Here is a 26,753-nt window from a genome sequence, read left to right as displayed (position 1 = left end):
TTTTTTTTTATAGATTCATACTTTATTCATACTGTATTTTTGAACAATTCCACATTTTTACAGTCATAAAGGAAACATTGATATCTAGGGCATTAATATTTTACTGTGTGAATATTGGCCTTTGTACGGTGTATCTGGAGAATGATGTTGTCAAATGAGATGTTCTCAGTTGGAGAAACATGTAACTTTAGTCCTTGAAAGTCAAAACAATGACAGATTTAAAAACTGAATATTCCACTTGAAAGTTTTCGTTCCACACATAATCCAGAGCCTCCATGGCCTTTATCAGTCCAGTCATCTGTCCTGTGTTCTGCTCCAGTCATCAGCTGACTCTCGCCCTACCATATGGTGCGTTTGACACCCGCCCAGATCGAGCGTTTGGTTCCCTGTGCGGCTCGCACGTCGTCCCAGTGCAGCCGGGTGTTGGGGATCTCGTCCTCGGGCTCTGGGTCGGGTCGTGCCCCGTCCTTAGGACTCGCCACAATGACGGGCAGCGGGCCTCGCTCCGGCTGAAACTCGACGACGTGGAGCTTCTTCTCTTCAGCCAGACTCTGGTGGGTTTTCTGCAGGATGGCAGAAGAAGTAGATGTTGGTGAGGACAGGAATAATAATAAGAGGTGAGGAAGAAGAGAAATGTTGCTGAAACAAACATGACTCACAGCTGCTGCCAGATGTGTAATTGGGAAACTGTTACCCCAGTCAGGGTTTTGTTTTGTTGTCTCTGATTATTCACTGAGAGAATAAAAGGGAGTGTGGTGCTACTGGTGTTCCAGTAGCATTTAAAACTAATGACCAACCTCCCACTTTCCACAATGACCTCACCTGATTGGCTAATCCAGTGAAGAGGGCCCTGGTGATGTTGAGGTAATTGATAGACCCCTCCACTCTGCAGTACATGTCCTCTATGCCGATCAGCTTGCACAGAGTGATGACCGCCCGGTGGCAGTGCAGACCATAACCTGCAGAGACACAAAGAGAGACACAGTGATGTCACCAGGTCTGGACACTATGGACGCTCTTCTATCAAAACAGAGACACTGTTATATTAGTACACTTCCTGTTGATACCTATATTTTCTAGTGTAACAAGTCCTTTAGTTAGTGCAAAGCAAGTCAACTGAACTTAATAAAATGCTGAATTTATCGACACAATAAATCACACAACACACAGTCTTCAATAATAAACAAATAATTCATTAATGGGCTTAAATGAAGCATTTTTAAAAGTGTTTTCCTACTTTTCCCTATAATTTGAACCAAATTATTTATTTCACTCCAGGAAACTATTTACAACACAGACCAGAAAAACAAAACAAAGCAGTTTCATCTCACAGTATTTATCGTCATATAGAGCTAACCTCACTGAGTAAAACCAGCTTCCCTCAACACTGAGCTTCAGGGATAAGTCTGGTGTTATTCTATATTAATCTTATTCAAACAAAACATTCAGAAACACACAGTGAGTCAAACTGTTGCACATGATCCATCATAAGAATGAAAGTGGGCACTGTGTTTTGTTTTGAGTCAATAACACATGCTTCTTTCTGCTGCTGTAAATACAAGAGCCCCAAATATGTATCAATCCACAGCTGAAAATAGTCCCTAAAAAAATGCACTTTATATTTCTATTTGAGTAGCATCACAGTACCCAGCTGCTGAGGGAAATAACTTTTTTCTTTTTTTATAAATGAACCTCCTTATTTATGATGTCATTTTAATGTCTGTTCTGCAGGAATGAAATAGAGTGATGGACTAATGCATTGTTATAACCAACTTTGTCCTTTAACCTCAGTTCTGTCATCTGAATGCTGAGTGAATACAGATGTACCTTTGTTTTGCTTCTTCATGCGGAGCGTCGTCCTCTTGAACTTGGATTCAATGTCATGATAAACTGTTGCAGAGGAAAACAACAAGCAAATTACACTCACTGACTGTACGGCGGGGAAACAGAGGGAACAAACAGCCGAGCTGACACATAATAAAAGCCCCGGAATTATTCCACAAAGTCTAATTACTGTCATGTATTTTGTGCCATTTCCAAGTGAACGCACTTGTATTTTGTCGTGCAGCTTTTCTCCTGTTCTCCCTCAGGACTTGTGTTTCTCTACCTGCCCACCAGATGTCCTTCCACATGCCAGCGTCTCCTGCTCGCCGCAGCAGCTGTGGCTCATTAGTTATTCAGATGCACACAGGGGCCCCGAGTGGGAGCCGTGTGCTGCTGAATGAAGCCTGAGAAGACTGCGCAGCTCCACAGCTTCAGGTTCAAATGTTTTTTGTGGTGTCACATCGCTTTTAAAACATCTCACTTGACTGCTGCCCCTGCATCCTTCTAGACATCCAGTTGGAAATTAACTCACTTAATGAATACGATTTTGTAGCTTGGTGATGTAACAAAAAAGAGGAGCGAGTTATGGATGGAGGGGACAAACGCAGAGGACAGAATTATTAGAAGAGGCAGAGAATTCGGTGCTCATCCTGCCGGGGAAAAATGCAAATCTAAATGTCAAAAACACACACTCATGCAGAAACGCACACACAGAAGGAGCGAAACATTTGCTGTGGCTGCAGGGGGTCCAAGCTCAGTTGGAACAGTGTGTGTGTGTCTTTTGTGTCATGTGTGACTCACAGCGACACAGTCAGAGCACATTAAAAAGAAAGGAAAATCACTCCAAGATGAAGATTTCATGTTGCATATTCCAGTTTTTCTATCTCTAACTCCACCACTGAACTGAAAGTCTAACCTTCAACCAAAACGACTGGTAAATATTTATTTGGCTGCTCTTTAATACCAAAGCTCCTTTTTTATTCCAACAACGGTGGAAAATACCCGCCAAAAAACTGAAATAACCAAACATGCATGAATTCATCATGAATTCAAATTCACTTTGGCTTTGTATTGCTCATTAACTTCTGCTGAACATCACTGAAGCCACATGAATATTCACAAAACAACCCTGGTCCTGAGAGAGTGAGAGCACTGGTGCCAACAACAATTACAACAACTGGAAGGTGTGTGAGCTCAGACAGATCTGAACTGTTCTCCAGCTCATCAACCTGAGGCTTCCCTGGTGTTTTCTGTTTGTTTACCAACAAAACAACATGTTTAGCGGCTACGCTGGGGACAACCAGATGTCAGCCTTCCTGTCCAACACACCAAGGCAGCAAAACAATAATGGAATAAAACTGTTCGTGGTCTGGACGGTCACCAAAACTTGAGTTATTACTGGGCTGCTCATAACCTGACCACTGGATTTCCACTTAAACAGGCATACTTAAGTCAGGCATACTGAGGGTAGAGCAGGACAATTAACCAAAAACGTATTAACATTGATATTTGGTTAATATGCCTCTGTGTGAGACATTTTGATCAGTGATTGTGTGTTTTTGAAGGTGACACCTGCCTCGCCTCCCCATTGGGTCTAATCAGTCACGACTACCAGACAGTGGTGAATGCAACGTAGATAGTGACCAAAGGTAACACCACCGATTTATTAAATCACTTGGTGCATGGTTCAAAAAAGAGAGAGACCAAAGTAATTGTTCATTAATTGGAATCGACTGACGGTTTGAAAATCGTACAACTTGGCCGTGGTTTCAGTGAGCGAGCAACAAAGGTGAATGATGCCAAACAAGATGATCTGATTTACTTTGATCACAAACACAGTAACACAAGTCTCTAAAATGTCTGTCTTAAAACGTTAAGACAAAGAAGCAAACAAACAACCAATCACATGACGGCTCAGACAGGTCACAGATGGTCGCACAGTGTGAGCTGGCATATGGAGGGCTCTGTTTTTTATCTATGGGCCTGAAAAATTAAATATACCACAGCTCAAACTGGGTGGAAATACAGTAACACACACACACACACACACACACACACACACACACACACACACACACACACACACACACACACACACACACACACACACACACACACTCTTCTCGTTTGGGTTTGTGCCAAAGCAGGAAGCTAACTTTCTCCTCCGGTGGGCGCGGTTGGTGGAGGCTGATGACTCACACATACACCATTAATCTTTCTGGCTTTGCTCTCCAGCAGCAGCAGCAGCCAAATGGAGTTTTACAATAAGAAAGTACAAGCGGTGCATTTTAACTCTAGTACCCTTTTTTTTCCCCACAAATCCATTTTTTTGGATTATGTGGCTTGAGCACAAGCCGGCAATAGGAGGAGACGGAGCGGGACAGGAGGAGTGGAGATGTAGGAGAGGAAGAGGAAAATTAGAAAAGAGATGTAAGTGGAGGGAGGATGAGGAGAGATGGATAGAGAGAGGGAGGTGGGAAGTAGGAGGGGGGAACCAAAGGGGTGGAAGGAATAGAGTTGTGAAGTGGGAGAGCCTATTTCGGGCACCATTGGTTCTGGAAGTAAAGTCCCATTCATTTTTTTTTTTTTCATATGAAACGTTTCATGACTCCCAGTTGGAAACTCTCCTGGTTGAACTGTCAGTGCAACAGCAGATTATTTGTGATTTCCTTCTGACATTGATAATGATTTTATTTTCATCCTGTCAAAGAAATAAAACCAGGTACATAAAAATGAAAGATAAGTTTGGTGTTTTTCAGAGAGAAACACTGAGTCACTGAGCTTAAACTTGTGTTAAATGTGTCAGCTGAGAAAATGGACAACACCTTCTAAGGCTTTTGGATTCTGGGTCAGTTTTGGATCAAAGTGGGAACTATGATGCTGTGTTTTGCTCACAACTGTAATGAAGAAGTGTTAGCTGCTGCTTTGATAATAAAATAAACAAAGATGATTGTTACTATGTCCAGTAATGTCCTGCGTTTCTATGGTGAGGCACATCAAAATCTCATCAGATCATCTACTAAAATATGAAGTTTCTACTACGTATCATTCTTTCGTGTTCACAAAGCGGTGGTGGGACATAAAAATTCAAATGTGAATTCAAAGATGGGATAAAAACTTCTGAAATCAGCTGTTGATCCCACTTTGCAACTTTATGAAGGAGAAAACAAGAAAGAGAAGGATGTGAATGAAGAGGTGGAGAAGAAGGACACTTACTGGTGTGGTTGTTGTATCGATCTATATAGTACAAGTAGTGGATGGCTCTGTTCTTGGCCTGCAGTTACACACACACACACACACACACACACACACACACACACACACACACACACACACACACACACACACACACACACACACACACACACACACACACACACACAGGAAAAGTTAACTTCAGTGTGGTGGCTGCTGTAGCTATAGATAAATTATAACATTATAAAAATTTAATTTAATTTATTAAATGGTAAATGTGGTTCAATGAATCATAATCATAATATATTATAATCAACTGCAGCCCAGGTGCATTAGAGAAAACTTATTTGTATTCTTGATTTCAGTGGAGATTCAGTGATGATCATTTTGTCAAAGACTAAATACTGTTTCTACCCTGACAATAAAATTCAGCTCATTACTATTTCATTTCATTTCATTTCAATTCAATCTGAAATACAAAAACAGACATTAGAAATTAGGATATTAAGACAAAAACTGACTGAATGATTGTTTTGCTTGGAAACCTCACCTTCCTCAGAGCTGTGTTTCTGTCTGCTGCTTTACCCAACGCAAAGCCTGATGGGAGGGAGGAGAGTCAGCTTTAAAACATCTCTGAGAGCAGAGTGATGATCACAGTCAGAGAAGGTATAAAACAAATAAAAGCCCATTGTGTCATTTATTATGGATGTTGGCGATTACACCCAGATTGTTATGTTTCAGATGTTGGTAAATGAGTGTTATTGATTATGAGCCGTTGTGAGCGCGGCGCCATGACGACATCTTCAATAATAAAGCCGCTCTGACAGACTCTGGAGCGAGATGCTAGAGGCAGGTGAACCTCAGGAGTCTGTAAAGACTTTCCTCAGCATTTTTCTTTATTTTGCCGCTCACTTCTGAAGAATGTGAGAAGTGTCACATCCTGCACTTCTCCATGTCTACAGAGAACGAGAAAGTTATTTTTTAACTTTTTGCAAACATCCTGAAACTGTCAAAATCAGCTTTTGGTTCTGTTCCATGATTTTAGAAACCAAGAGGTTAAAATAACTTGTCCAAACCAGTTCCACTTTTTAAAATAACTAATAATAATATAACTAATCACTATCCTTTACATTCATCTTTTACATATATTATTATTCATGTCTATTTATGTGTCACTGTGAAGACGAGTTGGAGCCAGAGAACTGATTCATGATCAGTTCTCAGAGAGATTCGAACCTGCGGCTCCGTTGCCGTTTCCCACAGCGACCAGACAGCTGATGGACCTCTTCCTGCCCTCCTTGGCCGTCATGTTGAACACACTCTTCACCTAGAAAACATCAAACAACGCCACACAACATTACACAACATCAGAATTCGAGATGAACAGATTAACAGAACCACTTTCTTATGTTATTACTGATACTGGTCATTATGAGCTCCTGTAAACACAGACAGACAAACGGCATAAAAACGAACATCTCCAACATAAACCAAGAAAAACTAATGATGATCTAATAGCAAAAGAAATCAGAACACCAGGCTCATTTTGCTTAATGGTTGATCTTAAACATCAGGCAGCTTGAAATGGTTTCATAAGCTTAAGAGTTCTCATGACATTATCATCATTTTGAAGTGGTTTACGAAGTCTGTCTGGTGATGATGTTTTCTTTTTACAACTCCTCTCTGTGAAAACTGTTATTAGTGAAAACGTGAAATCATCTGCAGCTGACTGATAAGGCATATCTGTGTGTTTGTGTGTTTGTGTATTTGTGTGTGTGTGTGTGTGTGTGTGTGTCCTGTGCCTGTCCAGATTAAAGTTACTTTCATCAATCTAAGAGTAAACAGAGCAGACAGTCATCTGTCACACATGCAGCTTCTCGTCGAACCACACAGGCTGATCAACTGTCTGAAGTATGACTTTTAAAAACAGCAGGGGGCAGCGGAGATTCACTACAGAGGAGGAGGAGGAGGAGGAGGAGGTGGTGGTGGAGGAGGAAGGTGGTAAGGAATTCACCAGGGAGGAGAGAGGCAACAAGAGGGTGCAAAGGAAGAGATACTGAGGTCAAAAAGAAGAGCAGGGAAGGTCAGAGATGAAGGATGAAGAGAGGCCTGTAGAGGGTGAAGAAGGCAGGTGAGAGGAGGAGAGGAGGTGGAGGAGAGAGAGGAGGAAAGCTACAGAGAAGCAGGGTAGAGGTAGCAGGAGATAAAAGGAAAGGTAAAGAGGATTTGTTGCTTCTTTAGACATTAAATACAAGGAGCAAGAACATGCAGAGGGAGAAAATGAGAGGAAACAAAAAGGGGAAAAGAAACAAGAATAAATAGAAAACAAAGGAGAGGAGGAGGAGGAGGAGGAGGAGGAGTGACATGAGAGAACAGCAGACAGTGAAAGGTCTCTGTCTGGGAGACAAAACTAGTTAACTTCAAAAGAATCACAGTGTGTGTGTGTGTGTGTGTGTGTGTGTGTGTGTGTGTGTTTGTGTGTGTCTTCACCCAGATATGTGTAAGCCATATGTGCGTACTTGTACTATCTTTGTGAGGACCAGTTTTTGCACAACACAAATGCAGTGTTACACAAGTAACAATAAGTGCAACACTTTAACACAAACACGTCCAATTCCCCATCTGACAATAAAACCAACTAAAAAAAGCCAAAAATAAAATCAACAACTGCACTCAGAGAGCACAGACCTCCGGCAATGCAAATGTCAAACATCATACAGCAGACTTCAGAGAAAAAGAATTCAATTTCATAGTCAATAATCAGGATCTGTCCTGGACCATGACACATCCCTCCTCTAAGTTCAGTGCGAATCGATGCAGAACTTTATGCGTAAACCAGCTGACAAATAAACAGACATGAGGGAAAACAAGCGGACTAAACTTCCATCCCCTCCCTCTGTAAACCAAACTCCTCTCAAAGACAATTTACAGTTGAATAAAACTGTTCACTCTCTGATAACAGGCACATTCATCTCTGCAGGGAGAACACATGACCCCTCCTCATTCTGGTTGTCCCAATGGTCAACTGAGACCAGAAGATAAAACTTTCTCCAAAACCCTGAAACCATGACTTCAAAACGCCACAAACACAAATGTGCTAGTGAAAATAAGATCCAAGTTTGCCTTGTGTTTGCTCTGTTTTATATTGTTCTTTATTAATGATCATTTAAATCAATGTAAAGCGTCTTTCAGTACCCTGTAAAGTTCTATATAAATTAAATGTATTAATATGATTTCTATTATTTTTATCATTATTATTATTATTAGTAGTAGTAGTAGTAGAGCTTGTACGGGGACCAGCAGCAGCAGCCTTCCGGGGACTTATCTGGGCCAAAACACACACTTCACCACGACGCTTTCATCCTCACCAGAGAGCACAAGTGACACAACAGTGTTGAATTTCGACTGAGGGAACTTCAAAGTCAAGATCTGCCTTCAGCTCCTCTGGTTATGTAACACACATTTCAGTAAAGGGTTTACAATTTGACTACAGGGCCACAGCAGAAGGATTGGGGTCAGGGTAGCAGCAAACACCAAAACACACCCTGCAGGAGACACACACACAGACACACACAGAGACACACACAGAGACACACACAGAGACACACACACACACACACACACACACACACACAGATATCAGCCACATACTCTACACGTATCCTTTCTGTGAACACACAAAATGCTGTTAATGAAGTGAACACAATTACCAGGCATTTTTATAATTCAATACAAAACATACACACAACATTATGCTTGCATACTGTGTGTGCAGGCCTGTAAAGGAGGACGGCAACATATTCTTTCTTCTTTCTTGCAGTGACATGAACATTTGTGTGTGTGTGTGTGTGTGTGTGTGTGTGTGTGTATCATTGAGAATAAGGTTTTCGTCGATCAAAATTCAACACGTTACCATGTTTCAATGCGACCTGCAGCAGCTTTCAGCCACTTTCTACTGAAGTGAGTCTAAGTGCCTCCGGTGATGTTGAGCTCTTGGCTTCACATGCCTCATTTTCCGTGAAGATGCAGCAGTTTTGGTGGAGCGCTAGCAGCAGAGCAGATGGGCTGAGTTTTGCCTCCACCGGATGAGCGACAGCATGGCGGTGGGAGGATGCTTCTAGCTCGCTCTCACTTGTGTTTCATCTCTTATTTTCTCAATCTGTTGCTGCATGTCTCCCTATCAGTAAATGTCTAGACACTGCAGTGCAGGGGAGGAGCTCTCGCCACCAAAGCCAGAAGGCGCTGCAAGAGCACAGACCTCAGCCAACACCGAGCAACTTCACATCATCTCATTCGCTTGGATTTCAAGTTCATATCTTGATCCTGCAAACACACTGGATGGTGAGTTTGTGCTGTTGAGGACAAAATCCCTGTTGCAGAATTATTACATAATAACTGCACACATTACATTAATTTCATCTGGAGTTTATGCCCTATAGCCTTCTTGTAGAGTGCTGCAGGGATCACATATATTTGTAGCATCCACCCTGGATCCCTCGACAAAAAGCCGCTGGGATTTTTTCCACTGGCTTTTGGATTACCGCAGAAAATAAGCTCTGCTAAGAACAAAAGTCAATGATACTTGCACGTTGTGCTCAGCAGGATAATCTTCACAAATGAACACCAGTTTCATGAATTTTGCCTTAATACAATCGCCACAAGTAAAAAGCTAATGTTCACGGTCACATGACTTTAACGTCACCACCGCTAACCTTCCAATTTGTAGTTTGACGAATACCCAGGTTTTAGGGACTCGTTCCTGCAGTACTCTATTCTCATGATCTGCACTGATACTTTTGTGCATAGAGTTTAAATTCTACTAGATTCCCACAGCAACATATTGTTAGTGTTTACATGTGTGGTCTGACTGTAAATGTGACTGTCGATTTACTGTGAAGCTAAATTACAATCACTCTAGCCAAACTATTTAATGATCTATCGTGCTGCTAGATAAATGACCACACAACTGCCCCACCCATGAGATATGTTTTGAATTTAGGAAATTCTTTCTTTAAAATGATGCTTCAGAGATCTCTGACCTGCTGTCATCAAATTAGATTATGAGAAAGAGCAAAAACCTGAAAATACATTTCTGAAGCTTATTATAACCACTGAAAAGCACTCATCCCGTCGGCTCAGGAAATGATTTATCAATCATGCAAATAACTCAAAAGAGCATGTGTGTGTGAGAAAAAAAAACAAATTGTGAATTTGTCTTTTTTCTCCTTCCACATTAGTTCATAGTTCACTGTGGAGAAATCGACCAAGTTAAAGTTTAAATAAAAAACTGATTAAATTTCCCACATTTAAGTGAAACTGTTACTTTTGGCTGCAATTTAGAAGAAGTGATGAAGCAGCTCTTCAAGCAATTTCAACAGCTCAACACTGCCTGAGAAATGAGTGTTATTTGTGTGCAATTTAGTGTCACGGTCAGTGCACCTGCATCAACAAACCATCACCATAAGCTAAAACATGCAGAGGTAAATCTGAGAAGGCTTGTTCTCCTCAGCTGGGCCTACAGGGTACTTTTAATCTTTTAGTGCAGAGGTCACTCAGAGGTGGACTGTGAACTGGAAGTCCTATCTGGACTCGGATGTATAACCTATAAATTATTGATAATTGATAATGTGTTGAGATTCTGTATAATATACTGATTGAGACTGTTGTTAACTTTTTATTTTATGGCTTATTACAGCTGTTATTTTCCATAAAAAGCTAAAAGAATATATAGTTATAATATTATATTGAAAAAAAATATATAAACATACATAAGTTATTATAAATTATTATTAGCTTGTGCAATTCCCCCAGTGTTCCTGGGTTAACTTCAGTGAATCCAAATACATTTGCAGCCATCCTGTTGTGTCACTAGATTAACTTGATGTGATGCAATGACTGCAAGCTTTAATCTGCAAATCTATGAATAAATGTAGACATGTGAAATTCTATTATCTTAATATCTGTGAAGTGGAAATCTTTGATGCTGTTAAATAATTACAATATCAAACACAATTAGAAAAGCACCATTAACTTAAAAATCCAATGTAAATGGGATCCTGCAACAACGGTTTACTCTTATTTTCTCAAAATACAAACAAACTTGCAGCAGGATTATATTGACTCAAATGTCATATAAGGTTATGAGGATGTGAGGATGTGAACACAGCTTGTATCACAAGAGCTGCTTTTAACAAATTCATAATCAGGTTGTATTAATGGCCCTCGTGTGAATTTCACTTCACATATCAAGTTGTCAACATGTCTCTTCCGGCTCCACCTCGCTGTAAAAACACAACATCTAATCTGATTGAAAGTTCTTCTTGTTCTCATCCAGTCTGATGTCTGTTACTTTTAGCAAAACTTTTCAAGGTTGTTGAGTTCAGGGAGGGGTGAAAAAAAGATAAAAAAAAAAAAACAACTGACACTGATGGCATTCCATCTCTGTTAATGAAATCCCACAGTCCCGTCCAAGTGGCTGCTGTACCTGGAGAGAGGCCATAAACATCACTTTTGTCTCTGTCTCTCCTCACATTCTTTTCTCTACTGTTACCTCTGCTCTCTGTCATCCCTCGCTCTCCCCTTCATCTTTCTAAAGGTCCAACTGAATGCACTTCTTACTGAGACTGGGCCTGAGACATTTGGCTGTAACATTAGTGTACTGGATTAAATCATATATTATGGTGCATGTTTTATTCACATATATTAACAGTTTCCTGTTTACAAATCCAGCAGACATGGAGCAACAACAGCATCTATTGGAATTTCTATTTCCGGCCACCCAAACAGATTCAAGTCCAAAAATTCAATTTCTTTCTAGCTCTATTATTTGTCTCTTTACTTGCTAAATGCTCCACTATGTTCACAAGCTAGTCATGACCTGTCTTCCTGCTGTCTGGTGCTGGGCAGGTAGAGACAGGCGGGACAGCTGCCTGACGCCGTGAACGACTCTGATGACAGTGATGAGACTGAGCCGATTCAGCAAGAACTGAGCAGAGCTGCTGATTCTGATCATTCTCTGAGGGCTTGTTGATGAGCAAAACCTTTCACATTACACATCCTCCTTTAACCCATTGTTCATGCAAAAATACTGACTAGTGCAGCTTTAATATTCTAAACAACTATAATATACTTGTTATCGTCTCTGTTGAAACTGTGCACTCCATCTTTGAATCTTGATTTCTGTATTTTCTGTTTTAGAATTTCCTGCAGTCATTAGCAGAGCTTCATCTCTTTTGATTTAACATGTACAATTTGAAGTTACTAGTCAGTGATTGCAATCTTGTCTTCTAGAAAGTATAAACTAGTATCAACTCTCTTTGGACAAGTTACTTAATCACCACATCGAAATAGATAAAAAATAATGTGACATCATTTTTAACTATTGTACTTATTACTTTTAATAATTAAACATAATTGTCAGTTTTCATCTGGTTCCAACTCAGACGAGTGCACAGCACTGGGTATTGAACTGGCAAGTACAAAATGTTGGCACTGAATGTCTGGTCAGATTCATGATAAAACTAATGATTTAAATAATCATTTTGTTCATCTCAGACTGTGTTATTCAGGCCAAGTACACACAGCAGATTGTGTTTAAAAGAAAGGCTTCTTTTATGAAATGAATAATCCTCAAAATAAGGTTCAGGGGAAAAAAACAGAACCAATTTTTTGGCAACATAATTGAAACTTTTCCAACTATACCCAGTCTGTACCTGAGTACATGCATTGAAATTCATGACCTTAGGAGAACAGTGTTCACGAGTACTGCTATATATGACTTCTGCAGCATACAATAGAGGCACTACTGCATATCAATATTTTTTGTTAATGCATTTAACTCATTCATTCTATATTGGACTAGGTAAAATGAATTATTAACTTTCTCTACAATTTAAGACTTAATTTTATTATTAATGGCACACCATCTGCCGTCTTCTCACCTCCTGACTTCCGAACTCACTCTCACAACTTGTCCTCCACCTCTCTCCCCATCTCCTCTACTTTTCCTCAGCTTTGTGTCACCCCTTCCTCCCCCCTCCCTCCCTCTCCTCCTGCTGGATGTTTTCACTAATGGCATGCCGGCATCATCGTCCTTGGGAGACAAGCCTTTTTATTCCAGTAAGCCTTTTTCATTTCATTAGGCCTGAATTTATAGTGGCGTGCACAACCAGATACACACACACACACACACACACACACACACACACACACAGAGGGTATATTTATAGAGGGAGACGGCACCATAAAAGCATCCGTCAGTTTCCAGGGGGGGAGCCTAATGACTGTGACACCACTCTTATTTATGCGGCCAGGAGGCTGGGGAAGACTATCAATGTGACACACACACACGCACACACGCACACGCGCACACACACACACACACACACACACACACACACACACACACATACTGTTTTGTAACTCACAAAAACAAACTGAAACAAAGAGGAAAAATAGCACACAGACATTTGGTTGGGTCTTTGTGTGTACTGTATATATATATATATAAATATATATATGTATATGTGTGTGTGTGTGTTTTAGAGAGACCTTGTGGCATTACCCCCATTAGTTAAGCAGGGTCCATTAGTGGTAATTGAATTAAGGTAAAATACATCACGACAGAGAGAGAATCTAAATGAACAAAGTCTGTCCATACAGCTTATCGTCTCTCTCTCACACACACACACACACACACACACACACGGGGCTCTCTGCCTTCAAAATAAGACTTTCTTCAAAACGAAGCACCAATAACTGCCTGATATATTATTAACTGCTCTGACTCCTCTTCGGGTTTAAGGAGGTCTGGGCTGCTGCTTACTGCAGAGTAAAAAGCATTTACAGGCTGTGTCTCCCCCCCGTCTTGTGCTAATACCTTCGCTTTGGAGCTGATTCTTTTTTTATTATTTGCTTTGTATCGCACACTAATGCAAATCTGACCTTTTTGAAATGACACCATTCGGCCTCAGGGAGAGCTAAAGCGGCTGCAATTTAGTGCTCGACTGCAGCTATCCTTGCTCAGCAAATTTGCTCACATCACTATCAACATGCGCATGCCACACTGGATTTACCACTGTTTGAAGTTTCTTGAAAACAGTTTCCCCCCTCTGGGGCTTTCTGCATAATTATTCTGTACAGTCTGATTCAGTTGGAGGACGACAATAAAACCAAACAATAAGCTCCTGGTCCTCCCTGCACACTTTTCTCCCTCTCAGTTCAGCTGTAATTGTAAATTTAGTTTAGGGCTCTGAGCAGGACGTGAGGCAGCTGAAAAACACACTTGTTTTATTGTCAAAAACTAGTACACAGTAAACTTGAACTACTAATTTTAATGTATTCATTCATCCAGGACTTAATTTCTATCTATATGCTGTAAGCTACAGGAAAACTGAGCTGCAAGTCGCAGATATATTAACCATTATGTCACTTAGGCAGAATGAGTATAATGTTAATCGTTGTTATACTCAAATAAATCACAAATAAATCACACACTGCTCACAAACTGTGCAGCAGCAACAAAATAGCTCAAGCACCTATCTGTGGCTTTCCATTATCCATCCATCCATCTGGTTACGTATCAGCCGTTATAAACACAGATACCATTTTATTAGTAATGACATCGGCCAGTGAAACTGTCCCGCAGAGGCATCGGCCGGGCTCTACATTAAAGTCTTTGGTTTCAACAACTTAAAGAGTCAGAATGTGTGATAAAGAAGCAGCAATTAAAAATAATTAATCAGTTAAAATAAATAAACTAATTAAAAGTCAACTGATGTGTTAGTTAACTGGGTTTGTTTGGTGTTTTATTCAAGATTGAGAGCTGCTTAGTTTTATGTGTTGACTGATAATTGTGAGTAATTTGTGCTGTTTGAAAAGATGTGGTCTGGAAAAATAATAAATCTGAGTTATTGGAAAATAAATGAAAATGTTAAATAGAAAAACAAATCACAAACCAAAATCAAAAGGTTCAAATGAGGCTCTTACAGGTGTGGAGATGTAGGCTTTTACACATTTACACAGACAGTAGAAGAGAAACACTCACCTCAATGACACGTGAATCAAAATCCTCATAGGTTTCTGTGGAGAGGAAGAGAAAGAAACAAGTAAGTTTAAAAAAAAAAACACTTTTGGGCTCAGGTACACACACACACACACACACACACACACACACACACACACACACACACACTAAGACATCACAGACACACACACAAATTAAAACAGGCTCCGGAGAGCATGACAATTACCCAGAAGCCCTTGCGGTAGTGTAACAAATCGACACTTTTCATCGTCAGTGACCTCTGAAGGATGTTACTCTCCCAACAGCAGTCTGTTCACTTCGAACCAATTAACAACAAACAAAGGAGAGCTGGCTCAAAGGCTCCGAGGAGAAAACACACACACGCACACACACGCACACACACACACACACACACACACACACACACACACACACACACACACACACACACACACACACACACACACACACACGCGCGCACACACAGACCTCAGCTGGGACAATAGCCCAGCATCTGTAAGAAGCTAAACCCAATCAGAGACAAGCAACCTAGTTGCAGCTCTCCACACATCACATTCACCAGGGCCCCGTGTGAATTTGTGTGTGAGCGACAGACAGTGTGTGTGTGACAGAAAGTGTTTGTACATGTAGGAGGGACGCCGCGAGTGTATTTCACGGTGAGACAGAGCTTGTTAGCACAGGGACAAGGGAGGAAAGATCAAGAGGAAATGAGAGACAGAAAACCAAGGAGGATGAGAAGGAAGCGATAAAGAGACTGAATGAAAAGAGGAGGAGTGACGAGCGGGAAAAATGTGCTTTGCAGCTACAGAGCCTCGTCCCTCATTTGTCAGCAGTTTGAGGTTAACAGGCTAAACTCAATTCTGACAGCAAAGACCAACATGTAATGAGGCTGGGAATAGGAGGCGAGCAGCTCCACCTGTGGATCCGCTGGAATGAAACAGCGGTTTCCCTCAGAGTTGTTCGGAGTCCTGATACAAACCCTCCAGTTACACTGTTGATAGACTTATTTCATACTATCTATACAACTGTAAAGACTGTATAGAAGAAATAGACAGGCATAAGACCTTCCACCATAGCTGTTTATGTCTAAGCTGAATCTGAATACGTCAGACACATTTTTAACCATTTCAGCAGCTGCATGTAGAGACGAAGGCATTTTAAAGACATTATCTGTCATAGAATAAATCAGAAATTAATTTATAATGAAAAGAAACCCAACATTCGAGTAACCTGCAAACTCTGAAAGAAACACACGCGTGCGAGCCACAGCAGTTCCGCGACGCAGCCGCCACGCATCCAGTGTGTTCCCGGCATTAGAGTCCACAGCCATGCTCACACTAGCATGCTCGCAGGCTCACAATCGTGACACTAGTATGTTGGTGTTAAGAAAAAAAAAATGTGACCTGATATGAATATTTGTACAAAATTTCATAGCGATCCATCCAAAAGAGGAGATATTTCAGGAACAGAGCAGTGGGTCGACTGTTAGTTAGTGCCAAAATACGACAGAGAAACAGTCTGGTCATTTAGGGTCAGGAACGGAGAAGGAAAAAAGTCTGTGGAAGGGAAGAGATAAAATAAAGGAGGTGGCAAAGAAGGGAAGGGAGGAGAGGAAAAAATGAGAGACTGGAGGAGAGAAAGTGTTAAACTGAAACAAGAAGGTAGGAGGGGAAAGACAGAAGAGAGAACGGGACAAAGAGAGAGAGGAGAGGAGAAGGTTGAGGAGGGGGAATGGAAGAAAAAGGGGAGACAACAGAAAGAGAGAAAGAGAAAATGAAAGGTACGAGATAGAGAGAGAGAGTGTGACATGGAAATCCAGGGAGGAGGAGAGAGAGAGAGAATGAGACGGACAGAGAGAGAAAGATGTCTTTCTAAATTAGGAAGTTGTCCCAAATGACACTTTGGTCGAATCCTCATCTTCATCAGACCTAATGGGCCTCCATACTGGCCTCCCCCTCTCTCTCTCTCGCTCTCTCTCTCACACACACAGCAGCACACCCCTTATTGCTCCTTTAATGCTTCATCCGTCTCCTCCATCACTGCAGTCATCACTGTGTCTTCCCATCCCATGCCACTCAGTGTAAATGTGTGTATATGTGTATGTGGGAGAGTTTCTTGCTGTGTCATGAGAAACAGGAAGCCTCATCACTGCTCCTGCAGCCAGCACAGGAGGCAGAAGTACACGTCTTTACAGGGTGTTACAGTGTGAACCCACGTGAACCTCCTCAAAAACACTTCTACGAATCAGGGGTACAGAGACGCCGCGAGGAGACTGTCGGCTCGGGCTGCATGTGTTTTTGTCCTGCATGTTTCCGCTGCCGGTGGGAATTATTGATTTTGGAGCAAGCAAAAGAAAAGTTCACTGATGTTTTCCAGTGACTTGATTGATGCTCTCTATTACAAACTGAACTGCAGAAGTTAAGAAGTTAGATTATTTCAATTTCTTGGCAATGGCTGGGAAGCAAAACCTTTCCATTTCCATTATACACACGTAGAAACTGAACGAAATGAATGAAGTGAAACATTAGTTGATTCATAGTTAAAGTAATTTTTCATGGAAATGGGGCAAATTTTAAATTTAAGATGTCGTGTTTTTATATGTTTTATATCATGTTAAACTGAATATATTTGGGTTTTGGACAACATAATTAAAGACGTCATCTTGGACTCTCAGAACCTGGGACTTGTATTTTTCACTATTTTTGACATTTTATAGAATAAACAATAAATTGAAAAAAATCATCAAATTGTTAGTTGGAGCTTTTCATGGATACACAACTTAAGACACATTCATCTAGTGTTGCAACGGTGCTGCGACAATTAACAGGTGAAAAAATTGGACATATATATCAAGATTTACAAGGCTTTAAGTTATTTTAAAGTTTGACATATTAGTCCAATTAAGTTATTTTTTATGTAGGTCTTATGTTTTATTAGAGAGCTATTGGGTTGTTTAAAAGGGGCTATTTGTACTTTGTCTCTGCTGCTGAATGTGGTTTCTTGCCGGGTGCTGGTAATTGTCACTTGACAAAAGCTTCAGCCATCGTTTCCTTTTAAGTAAACAGCTGTTAATGCTAATGTTGGCTATGCAACAATAGCAAAACTTCTTAACTTTATGATCACATCTCTGTTTAATTTGTGCCATATTTTGTGCAATGTGTCTTTATTTGTTTGTCGGTAAATTCTGCCCATCTTGGCCAATGACACAATGATTTTTAATCCTAGTGAGACTGTGCTGCTTTACCTCCATTGGGTCCACGGTCAGGGGGGCCCAGGCTGATGCCCCCCCAGGAGTTTCCTGTCCATCCTCTCTCCCTCTTCACCTTCGTCTTCCTCCTCTTCTCCCACTCATCCTTCTGACGCACTGCGGAAGAGACACAACCAGCGCATTTAGCACAGGAGCCCCGGGAACACAGACAGGCCACAGCTGACTTCAAGGAGATCAACAGGATAAGTGTCCGAGGTGCTATGTGTCACTGTCAAATTAACCGTGTAATTACTGTTAACAAATGAGATCACTGTGGAGACAAAGTGGCAACTTCTGTCTCGCACCAGTGGCGCTGTTTTTGTGTGCGTTTCTCAAAATTAAATCCTTTTTTCCCCTGGCCTTTGTTCCTTGTGGCTCTTTTCCAGTTAAATAACTGCTCTTTGGCTTTGCTATAGTGATTGACAGTGGCAATCGCCGGTAACTGGTATGTAGTCAGAAGAGTGAAAGTGTTCATGAATTCATACAGGTTGGTGGTGTTGGGTTGAAGATTATCATTTTGTGCCGTACCGAACTCAGCCTGCACATCCTGCTGCTCAGCCTCGCTCCTTTGACTCATGGTCTGCATAATATTATCCTTTACCACCGGAGCGTTCAGACCAGGCCACAGGAAGCCACCTCGACCTGTGGGTGACAGACAGACGGAGAGAAGGAAAAATGAAAATATATACTGCTTCCTGTTTTCCAAATCTATGTTTCTTACCCATGTATATGGAGAACTTAAAGAGAAGCCAATTAGAAAAAAAAAGTACTTCCCATTACATAAATAGTCGACAATTCACCACAGATATATACAGTGTATGTATGTGCTTCAGGGAGTCTACACATGTCAGAAAATTAACCTTAAGACTTTAAAACTTGTGAAAGATGAGAAGCTACAGTATTAATCTTAAAAACCTTGACTGAATAACACGTGAAAAACATTGTAAACCAGTTTCAGACAGACAGACAGAGGAGTGCGGAAGGTAAAAGAGAGATAAATGAGAGACATTTAGTTAAAGTGAAAAGCAGAGATGAGGAGAGACAGGCTGACAAGACTGTGATACAGAGACAGAGACTGAATGAAGACCGATTGTTCCTCCTAAAAGAAAAGTGAGTGAAGCAACTCCGAGCAGGAGGAGGAGGACAGGCAGAGAGAACGGAGGGTAATTCCTCTCCCTTGTAGAGCGGTGTCATAAATTAATCAACACTAACTAATGAATATTCTAGTGTGTCGTGTCCATCAGCTGCTTATTAGCATTAGTTAGACACACAAGTGCCGACGTCTAAACGGCAGAACAGAGGAAGGAATTTTAACACTTGTGTATGAACAAAATAATGTAAACAATCACATCTGCAGAGGCAAAAAGACAGAGAGACAGAGGCAGAGAGACAGATGGGTGACGGCTCACCTTCTCCCATCATCTGTCCTCGGTTCAGGTCCATCTTCATTTTGCGTTTGGTTCTCTTCCCGCGGCCCTTCCTGGCTCCGGCCCCCGATGCTGCCATCACACCTTGCCACAGCTCCTCAGCCGTCACTGGGAGCACGCACACGCGCACACACACACACACACACACACACACACACACACACACAAATAAACAAATGTAAATATAACAGCTAAAGATCTGTAAAATTTCTAGCTTTCCTCTAATAATTAAAATAATAATAATGAGAAGATGAAGAGGAATGATGATGACCTTTTATAGAGCGGCTTTACTGCATAAACAAAGAATAAAACTAATAAAATCCAAAAATAAGAAATAAATCAACAAAAATCAAAACTACTGAGACCATTGCCACAAGACTGGCATCAGGTCAGATCTATGTTGTAAATTCCCATTAAAATCCTCAAAACATTAGTGTTTGTTTCCTCTCTGACTGACTTTCACGGCAGTAAGTTTATCTCCATGAATGCTCTAAAACTGCTGCTGAATCTCTGTCCACTCTCTCCAAGCCCGTGGCTAAATTTTGAATCAGCAATTTCACTTAGAAAAGTAAATTTACGTGACTCACTAAAACCAGCTGCAGCGAGGATGTATGGACTCTGTGGGCTGTAACAGCCAGAAATAAAGACGTCCAACAAGTGACATATGGGTTTGCCTAGGGACTGTAATTAAAATACACTAAACTCTTAGTGTTTGCAAAGACCTGGCACCTTAAGTGGATATACCACAGGTCCAGTTTAGGACCTGCAGTATATCCACAGATTAGGACCCGTCTGCAAACGCTGCACAGCGGTGAACTGGACAGTAAAAGTAAAACAGCACAACCAAAACTCAACTGATAGTAAATACTTTAACAGAATGGACAGTGTGTGTATTCCTGTGATCACAATACAAACTGTGGGTGAGACATGTTCTTCAATGCTGAGAACAAATAAGACTAAGAAGAAGAAATAAAAAAAAAAAAAAGAGAAGTGAGAGAGCCAGAGACAGACGGAGAAAGCAAAACACATCACATCCAACACATGCTACCTGGCCATAAGTATGCGGACACCTGAACATTACACAGAAGGCTCTCCACAACCTGGCTGGAGGGATTTGCTCCCATTCATCCACCACTGAGGTTCAGCACTGATGCTGGGATGGATCATAGTCCGTGTTCCAGTTCATCTTAAAGGTGTTGGATGGAGCTGAAGTTAGCACCGAGTCAGGTTCTCAGAAAAAAACATCTCTTTAAGGAGCTGGCTTTGCACACAGGGTGTTGTCATATTCAAACAAGAAACTGGTCCCACGATGTTCAAAGCACAGTGTTGTCTCTAAAATATAATTGTATGCTACAGAACTAAGATCTCCCATAACTGAAACCAGAGGGTCTACGCAATCTGTCTTGTGTTATTCGTCCACCTTAAGATGAATCCAGTTAAAAAAGCAAAGCTAAGGTATTTCAGCTTATGTGCAAATTAATCCTGTGGTGTCAACTACATGACAAACAAACAAAGCTGCTTTGTTGCAATTGCAACTTGAAGCAACAAACAATAAATTGCCAATTATGGTTCAAGGATAGTAGCTCACTGTGGGTTGTACCTGACAATTTAAGATGTTACTGTCCAACAAGGAGACGAGAGATTTTGGAATAAATATTTTCATAAACTTACACTTGTTGAAGAAGCTGCCGTGCCTGGTTTGCTGCCATGCTGTTGCAGGGAACGGAGGAAGTGCAGGGTTTCTTTGGAGAGAGGCAGCTGAGGCTCGACTCGCCAGCTGGGATACCTGAGCTGCTCCCACGACGCTACGGAGTGGTGGCACACCTGGAAGAGAGAGAGACGGAGAGATGTATCAAACTGCATTATGTGTGTAACACCAAGCAGGTTTCACTTAAAAAGTCACAGCTATGAATACGCACACAGTCAGGACAACATATAACATCAGGCTTGACCAGTTTGCTGATACTTCGACTTGAAGAATGTTAAATAAAAGGGTTTGACTGTTACACCACACTGACATTTCACTTTTAACTAACAAGCAGCACTTGGATTGCCTTATTTCCTGCCATGATCTCCGTGACAACATGTGTGCACAGTATTAGCAGTGTGTCCTGCAGAATGCTAACAGACATTTTTCTCTTTAAAAAAAAAAAAAAATTAAAAAAAAAAAAAAAAAAAAAGTTTTCCCTCATTAATGTGCAATTTATGCTGATCTTCAGTTGTGTCTTAACAACAATAAACATTTGTCTCCGAAACTGTTAAAGAGTTACTGTAATTTCTAGAAAATCAGGGTTCCCTCACCAACATGGGAATTTATGAGAAAAAAGACAGTGAGGACAGTAAAGCCTGACAAAAGTTGGAGATTTTACCGACATAAAATGTTGTTTTGGTTGTGATTGAGTTTGTTGTAAGTATGCCGACTTAAAGCACGGACTCAAACATCGCATAATTAGTCTTTAGTTATTTTCTCAGAGGCGTATATAATTTCTAATAGGCAGGGCTACGTTATATTCACAGAATTTTGAATGGCGTTTCGTTGGGGAAAGGCATCTTTTCAGGGGATGACTACAAACAGGACCAACATACACTATCATACGTAAGACTATTCTACTCTTAAATGACAACAATAATTAAACGATAAAAAATTTAAAAAAAACCAAAAACAACAATTGATATCTAAATAAATAACGTTAAGAGATCAACCAACACACATGAGGGACACTCGAGTTGTAAAACAGACAAAACGTCGGCGAGTTTTGTGAATTTTGTTGCAAAAGTCTAAAATCCAAAGAGCTAAATGTTATTCTTAACTGTATTTAATACACACGTTTCCGACTGCACAGAAACTAAGTTATTTTCCAGGCGTATTTGATCAAGCACAGTCCTGCAGCAATGACGGACTGGTCCCGGGTCAGTGAACACATCTGACCAGAACCGACTCGTCACACCTGGAAAACATCAACGCTGTAAACAAACTGCGTTGTAAACACTGTGCGGGTTTAACGAAGCTGTGGAAGATAAGAAAGAGGAATAATTCACCTCCGACTGTGATGCGGAGGGCACAGCACACCCGTACGGCCGCCGCCATCTTGAATATGAAGGGTCCTTCAGAGGACAACAAGTTGTCTGAACCATGCCTGTTGAAAAATACGTAAATGTAGAGGATCTGGGTTTTGTATTTTTCCTTTTTCTTTTAAAAATTAAATTGTATGTATTTTTAATTGAATTATTATTATTATTATTATTATTATTATTATTATTATTATTATTATTAGTAGTAGTAGTAGTATTAGTATTTGTAGTAGTAGTTGTAGTTATAGTAGTAGTTGTATTATTGTTATTATTATTATTATCATCATCATCATCATCATCATCATCATCATCATCATTAGTAGTAGTAGTAGTAGTAGTAGTAGTAGTAATAGTTGTATTATTGTTATTATTATTATTATTATCATCATTATTATTATCATTATCATCATCATTAGTAGTAGTAGTAGTAGTAGTAGTAGTAGTAGTAGTAGTAGTATTTTTGTGTTGTTGTTGTTATTATTAAACTATATATACTACTGGTTACATACAAATGATGAACTTATAGAATATGATGCACTGTTTTGGATGAAAGGCCCACCATGCCCACAGTGGTGTTGGCAGAAATGTGGCTGATCAGATCTGCACTATCTTTGCTGCTCTTCAAGCTGTTTGTAAGCATGATTAGTTACATCATTATATGAAACATGCTCTGAGAATAAATTCAACATAAATGATACAGCATATTTGTGCCTTTCTGATGAGCTCCCAGTTCCAGGAGGCAAAACAAAATAAGAGGAAAGTGAAATTAAGGAGATTTTCTTTCAGGAAGCTGTCTGTTGACTGGGTGTACATATAAAAACCCACAGAGCCTTGTTTTTTAAGCTTTTTCTCTGATATTAATTATCACATCAAGATAAGAGGAAACAAGATGATTATAAATGTGGAGAAGCTGAAGATGATGAGGGAAAAGACAGGAGAGACAGGAGGGATGGGTGAACAGGAACAGAGAAGGGAGAATGTGGAGGAATTATGTTCTGTTTACAAATGTGTTTGCACATGTCAATATATTTGTGTAATTGTGCATTTTATGCATTTAATTAAGTGAATTAAGTTTTTATGTTCTCCATATTGTGAAATTTAGTGGAATTAATTAAACTTTTCTCATTAATTCAACATAAATGTTTAAGTTTCATTAACTCCAAGCAAATGTTAAATGAACTGACTAAAATGTGAAAGGAAGGACAATATTTCTCTAACATTTGTCAGCATGAGTCATCTGTTGTTGATTCAGTTTAATATTCATTTAACACATTTTCTTAGGTTCACCTCACTGAACTCAGTTGGTTTTGCGTTTTCAAAACTAATAAAATAACTCAAAGGTCAATTAACTCACCTTTTTGAGTCAGCATGGAGGTTTATGTTTTTAAGCTGAATCAGTTTGAAATGATTTACAGTTACTGTGTGCACCCAAAACTAGAAAACAGGGAGCAATGACACTTTAAGACATAAACATTTTGCAAATCATTCGCATGTTCATGCATGTATGCGGTGAGTGCCTACACAATGCACATATGTACACCCAGCTGCCTCTGAGTGTGTACAGCAGGTGACCAATCAGCATTTTAGCCTTTGGACATGACTAAAATGCAGCAGAGGTAATTATAGTTCCAGGTTACTGGTAATTATCCACTGTATGTGTCTCAATTTCACCTTATTCAAGATAATTTCCTCAACATTACGGCCATTTTCCCCCGATACAGTGGAGAGCTGCAATCCAAGAGCTGCTAAGGGACGACCAACCGCCCAGCTGTGTGACAGCAGGAGGTGGGAGTTGCTGAGAAAGAATCAATGCCTTTCCCTCAGAAACTTTTCTCCAAAATAATTGCCCCATAATGACAGCTTCATCCAGGGTTTTATGTAAAAGAGTGAGTCACTTTTCTTGGCTTTGTACTGCAGTGAGCGGAGGAGTGAAGAGTGGGAAAATATTATATTTTCCGAGGTAAACACAGTGCTGCTGGAGCTCAGTGCAACTCAAGTCAAAGTAAGAGAAGTTAGTCTTGAAAATACAGAAGTGCAGCTCACTAAGAAAATGTTGGTGATGCAGTTTGGTTTCTGCATTGTCTGAGTGGGCTGTTTCAATCCAGAAGGGTCAGCTGTGTGACTGTTACATAGAGGATTAGACTGCATTATATATATAGATGTTAAGTTAGAGGAATTATTGTGGGCGTCCAGGATCCTGAATGTAAAAGTCAGTTAATTTTGTACATAGAAAATGTCAGGTGATAGGGAGTTGGAGCACTTTCAGGGTCTGGACGAACATGAATAACAAAGAAGAAGATAAACAGCTGCATTAGACAATATATGGCTCTTTGATAAAAGGTACAAACCTGTGTACATCAACAAAATTAATGTGGTGGTCGCCCCATAAGGACAAGGTGGCGTTCATTAACGTTTAAGAGACAGGTTGGAGCTAGACGCTGGTGACAAGGACCTGAACTGTTGTAGCTGATGAGCTAACCGCCCTGAAAATAGCTCCTGGAGCTTCACATCGCAATTTGCACCATTTTATTCAAGATTTATTGAAGAGGCAAAATAAAGCTCACAAACATGCTTGAGATGATGATGGATGTCATGACAATACATCCAGTAGCTGCTGAAGTTTGGACCAAGTGGTGGAGAGCATGCAGCAAACTGGAGCCATGATGCTAACATGGCTAAAAAAAAAAAAGAAGCACATTCAGATTCTGGGTTCATTTTAAATGTATATGACAACTACAGGGCAGTGTTTTTGTTTCCAAATTTCTTATAAACAAACATGAAATAATTGAAGTGGCCAGAACTTATAAGTGTGTATGTTAAATCAAGAAGGAAACTCCTGTGTTTCTGTGTTAAGGAAGATCATTTAAGGCTCTGCACAGGTGTTTTCAGTTATTCTGGCAGATCAGAGGTCTGCTCAGGTTGAAGCTGGATGGAGCAATCTGAACACGCCCACACCATCCTGCTGATTAGTCTTATTAGTCTCAGTGAAAACACCTGTGTGGGTGAACCATAGATGTACTGGATTTAAAAGAAATCTTTCAAAGGTTTAAAAAGACTTCTAAAACTCTGCAACTCTATTCTACGTGTGTTGAAATTATTTTCCCCCCAGCTAAGGATGTAAATCAGTCTTTAAATGCTGTTTGCCTTAAATAGCACTGTCCCCAAATCGGCTAAATCCAAACTGAAGTTTAAATCCAGCTCTGACAGAAAAATAAACAAAATGCTGTTGTGTTGAGGGACTCTGTGAGAGGTAAGGCCCAGAACGTCTGATGTTAAATCTTGAACTCATGCCCTCATGTTCTCGTTACTGTAGTTGAACTTGAACTCCACATTTTCCTTCTAAGACCTGAAGTCAGACCTGTTTCCACCTCTACCTGAGGAGTCATAATTCTGCTCCTCCATACACTCCACCGCGCTCTTACCTGGAACTTAAACATCACCTCTCTCCTCAGTTCTTATTGCTTTTCTCAACTAAGTCCTTTTCTCACAAGATCATTCAAGCTTCACCAGATTCGACGATATGATCTGTTGTCCTTGAGCTACAGCCCTGATTGTGGTTTCAAACAAGACCAAGATTTTTTTCTCTTGCTCTTTTATGTGATATTATTTCAGGAATTGATTACAAACTACATTTAAAGGTATAAAAGTTGCTATGGCCTCCTCGTACACTGACCAGTGACCTGCCACTGTTGTTCATATGCAAACAGCAAAACAGTTTTTAAGCTAACGCAATGCTGCCCTAAGTATTCTTTAGCATATGAGTCCTAATGTTCACTTATGAATCTGTGCAAACGTTTATTGTCAGTTTATCAAAGAAACTAAAATCATGTTTCTGTTATGGAGGAAAAAAGCAACATTAAGCGTCTACAGCCATGCTCGCAGCTCTGTAAGACTGTAGATAGCCCCAGCTAAATTCTGACCTGATGATATTGATTGGTGACCA

General features: G+C 40.4%; 1 protein-coding gene across 3 annotated transcripts; it reads right to left on the bottom strand.

The window, feature by feature from the left end:
• Positions 1-24,195, bottom strand: mrps5 (mitochondrial ribosomal protein S5). 3 transcript variants are annotated; one of them, XM_071480050.1, is made up of 12 exons: positions 24,165-24,195; positions 21,410-21,562; positions 19,721-19,846; positions 18,840-18,953; positions 18,309-18,428; positions 15,065-15,099; positions 6,256-6,346; positions 5,570-5,616; positions 5,041-5,098; positions 1,828-1,890; positions 823-959; positions 1-563 (listed from the first exon to the last, which is right to left on the bottom strand). In XM_071480050.1, exons 1-12 carry the CDS (start codon positions 24,178-24,180, stop codon positions 339-341), a joined length of 1,185 nt encoding a protein of 394 aa, XP_071336151.1. In that variant the 5' UTR covers positions 24,181-24,195; the 3' UTR covers positions 1-338. The 3 variants fall into 3 exon arrangements, with proteins under 3 accessions (XP_071336151.1, XP_071336150.1, XP_071336152.1); XM_071480049.1 differs by lacking the exon at positions 24,165-24,195 and adding an exon at positions 22,778-22,875; XM_071480051.1 differs by lacking the exon at positions 24,165-24,195 and adding an exon at positions 22,566-22,783.
• Positions 24,196-26,753: the final 2,558 nt, after the last annotated feature.

This window comes from Trachinotus anak, unplaced genomic scaffold (genome assembly GCF_046630095.1).
Source record: "Trachinotus anak isolate AG129_WGS33_773 ecotype Australia unplaced genomic scaffold, CSIRO_AGI_Tana_v1 ptg000007l, whole genome shotgun sequence".
NCBI classification, from domain to species: domain Eukaryota; kingdom Metazoa; phylum Chordata; class Actinopteri; order Carangiformes; family Carangidae; genus Trachinotus; species Trachinotus anak.
Note: the sequence above shows the minus strand (reverse complement) of the source record. Positions and strands in the feature narration are given on the sequence as shown.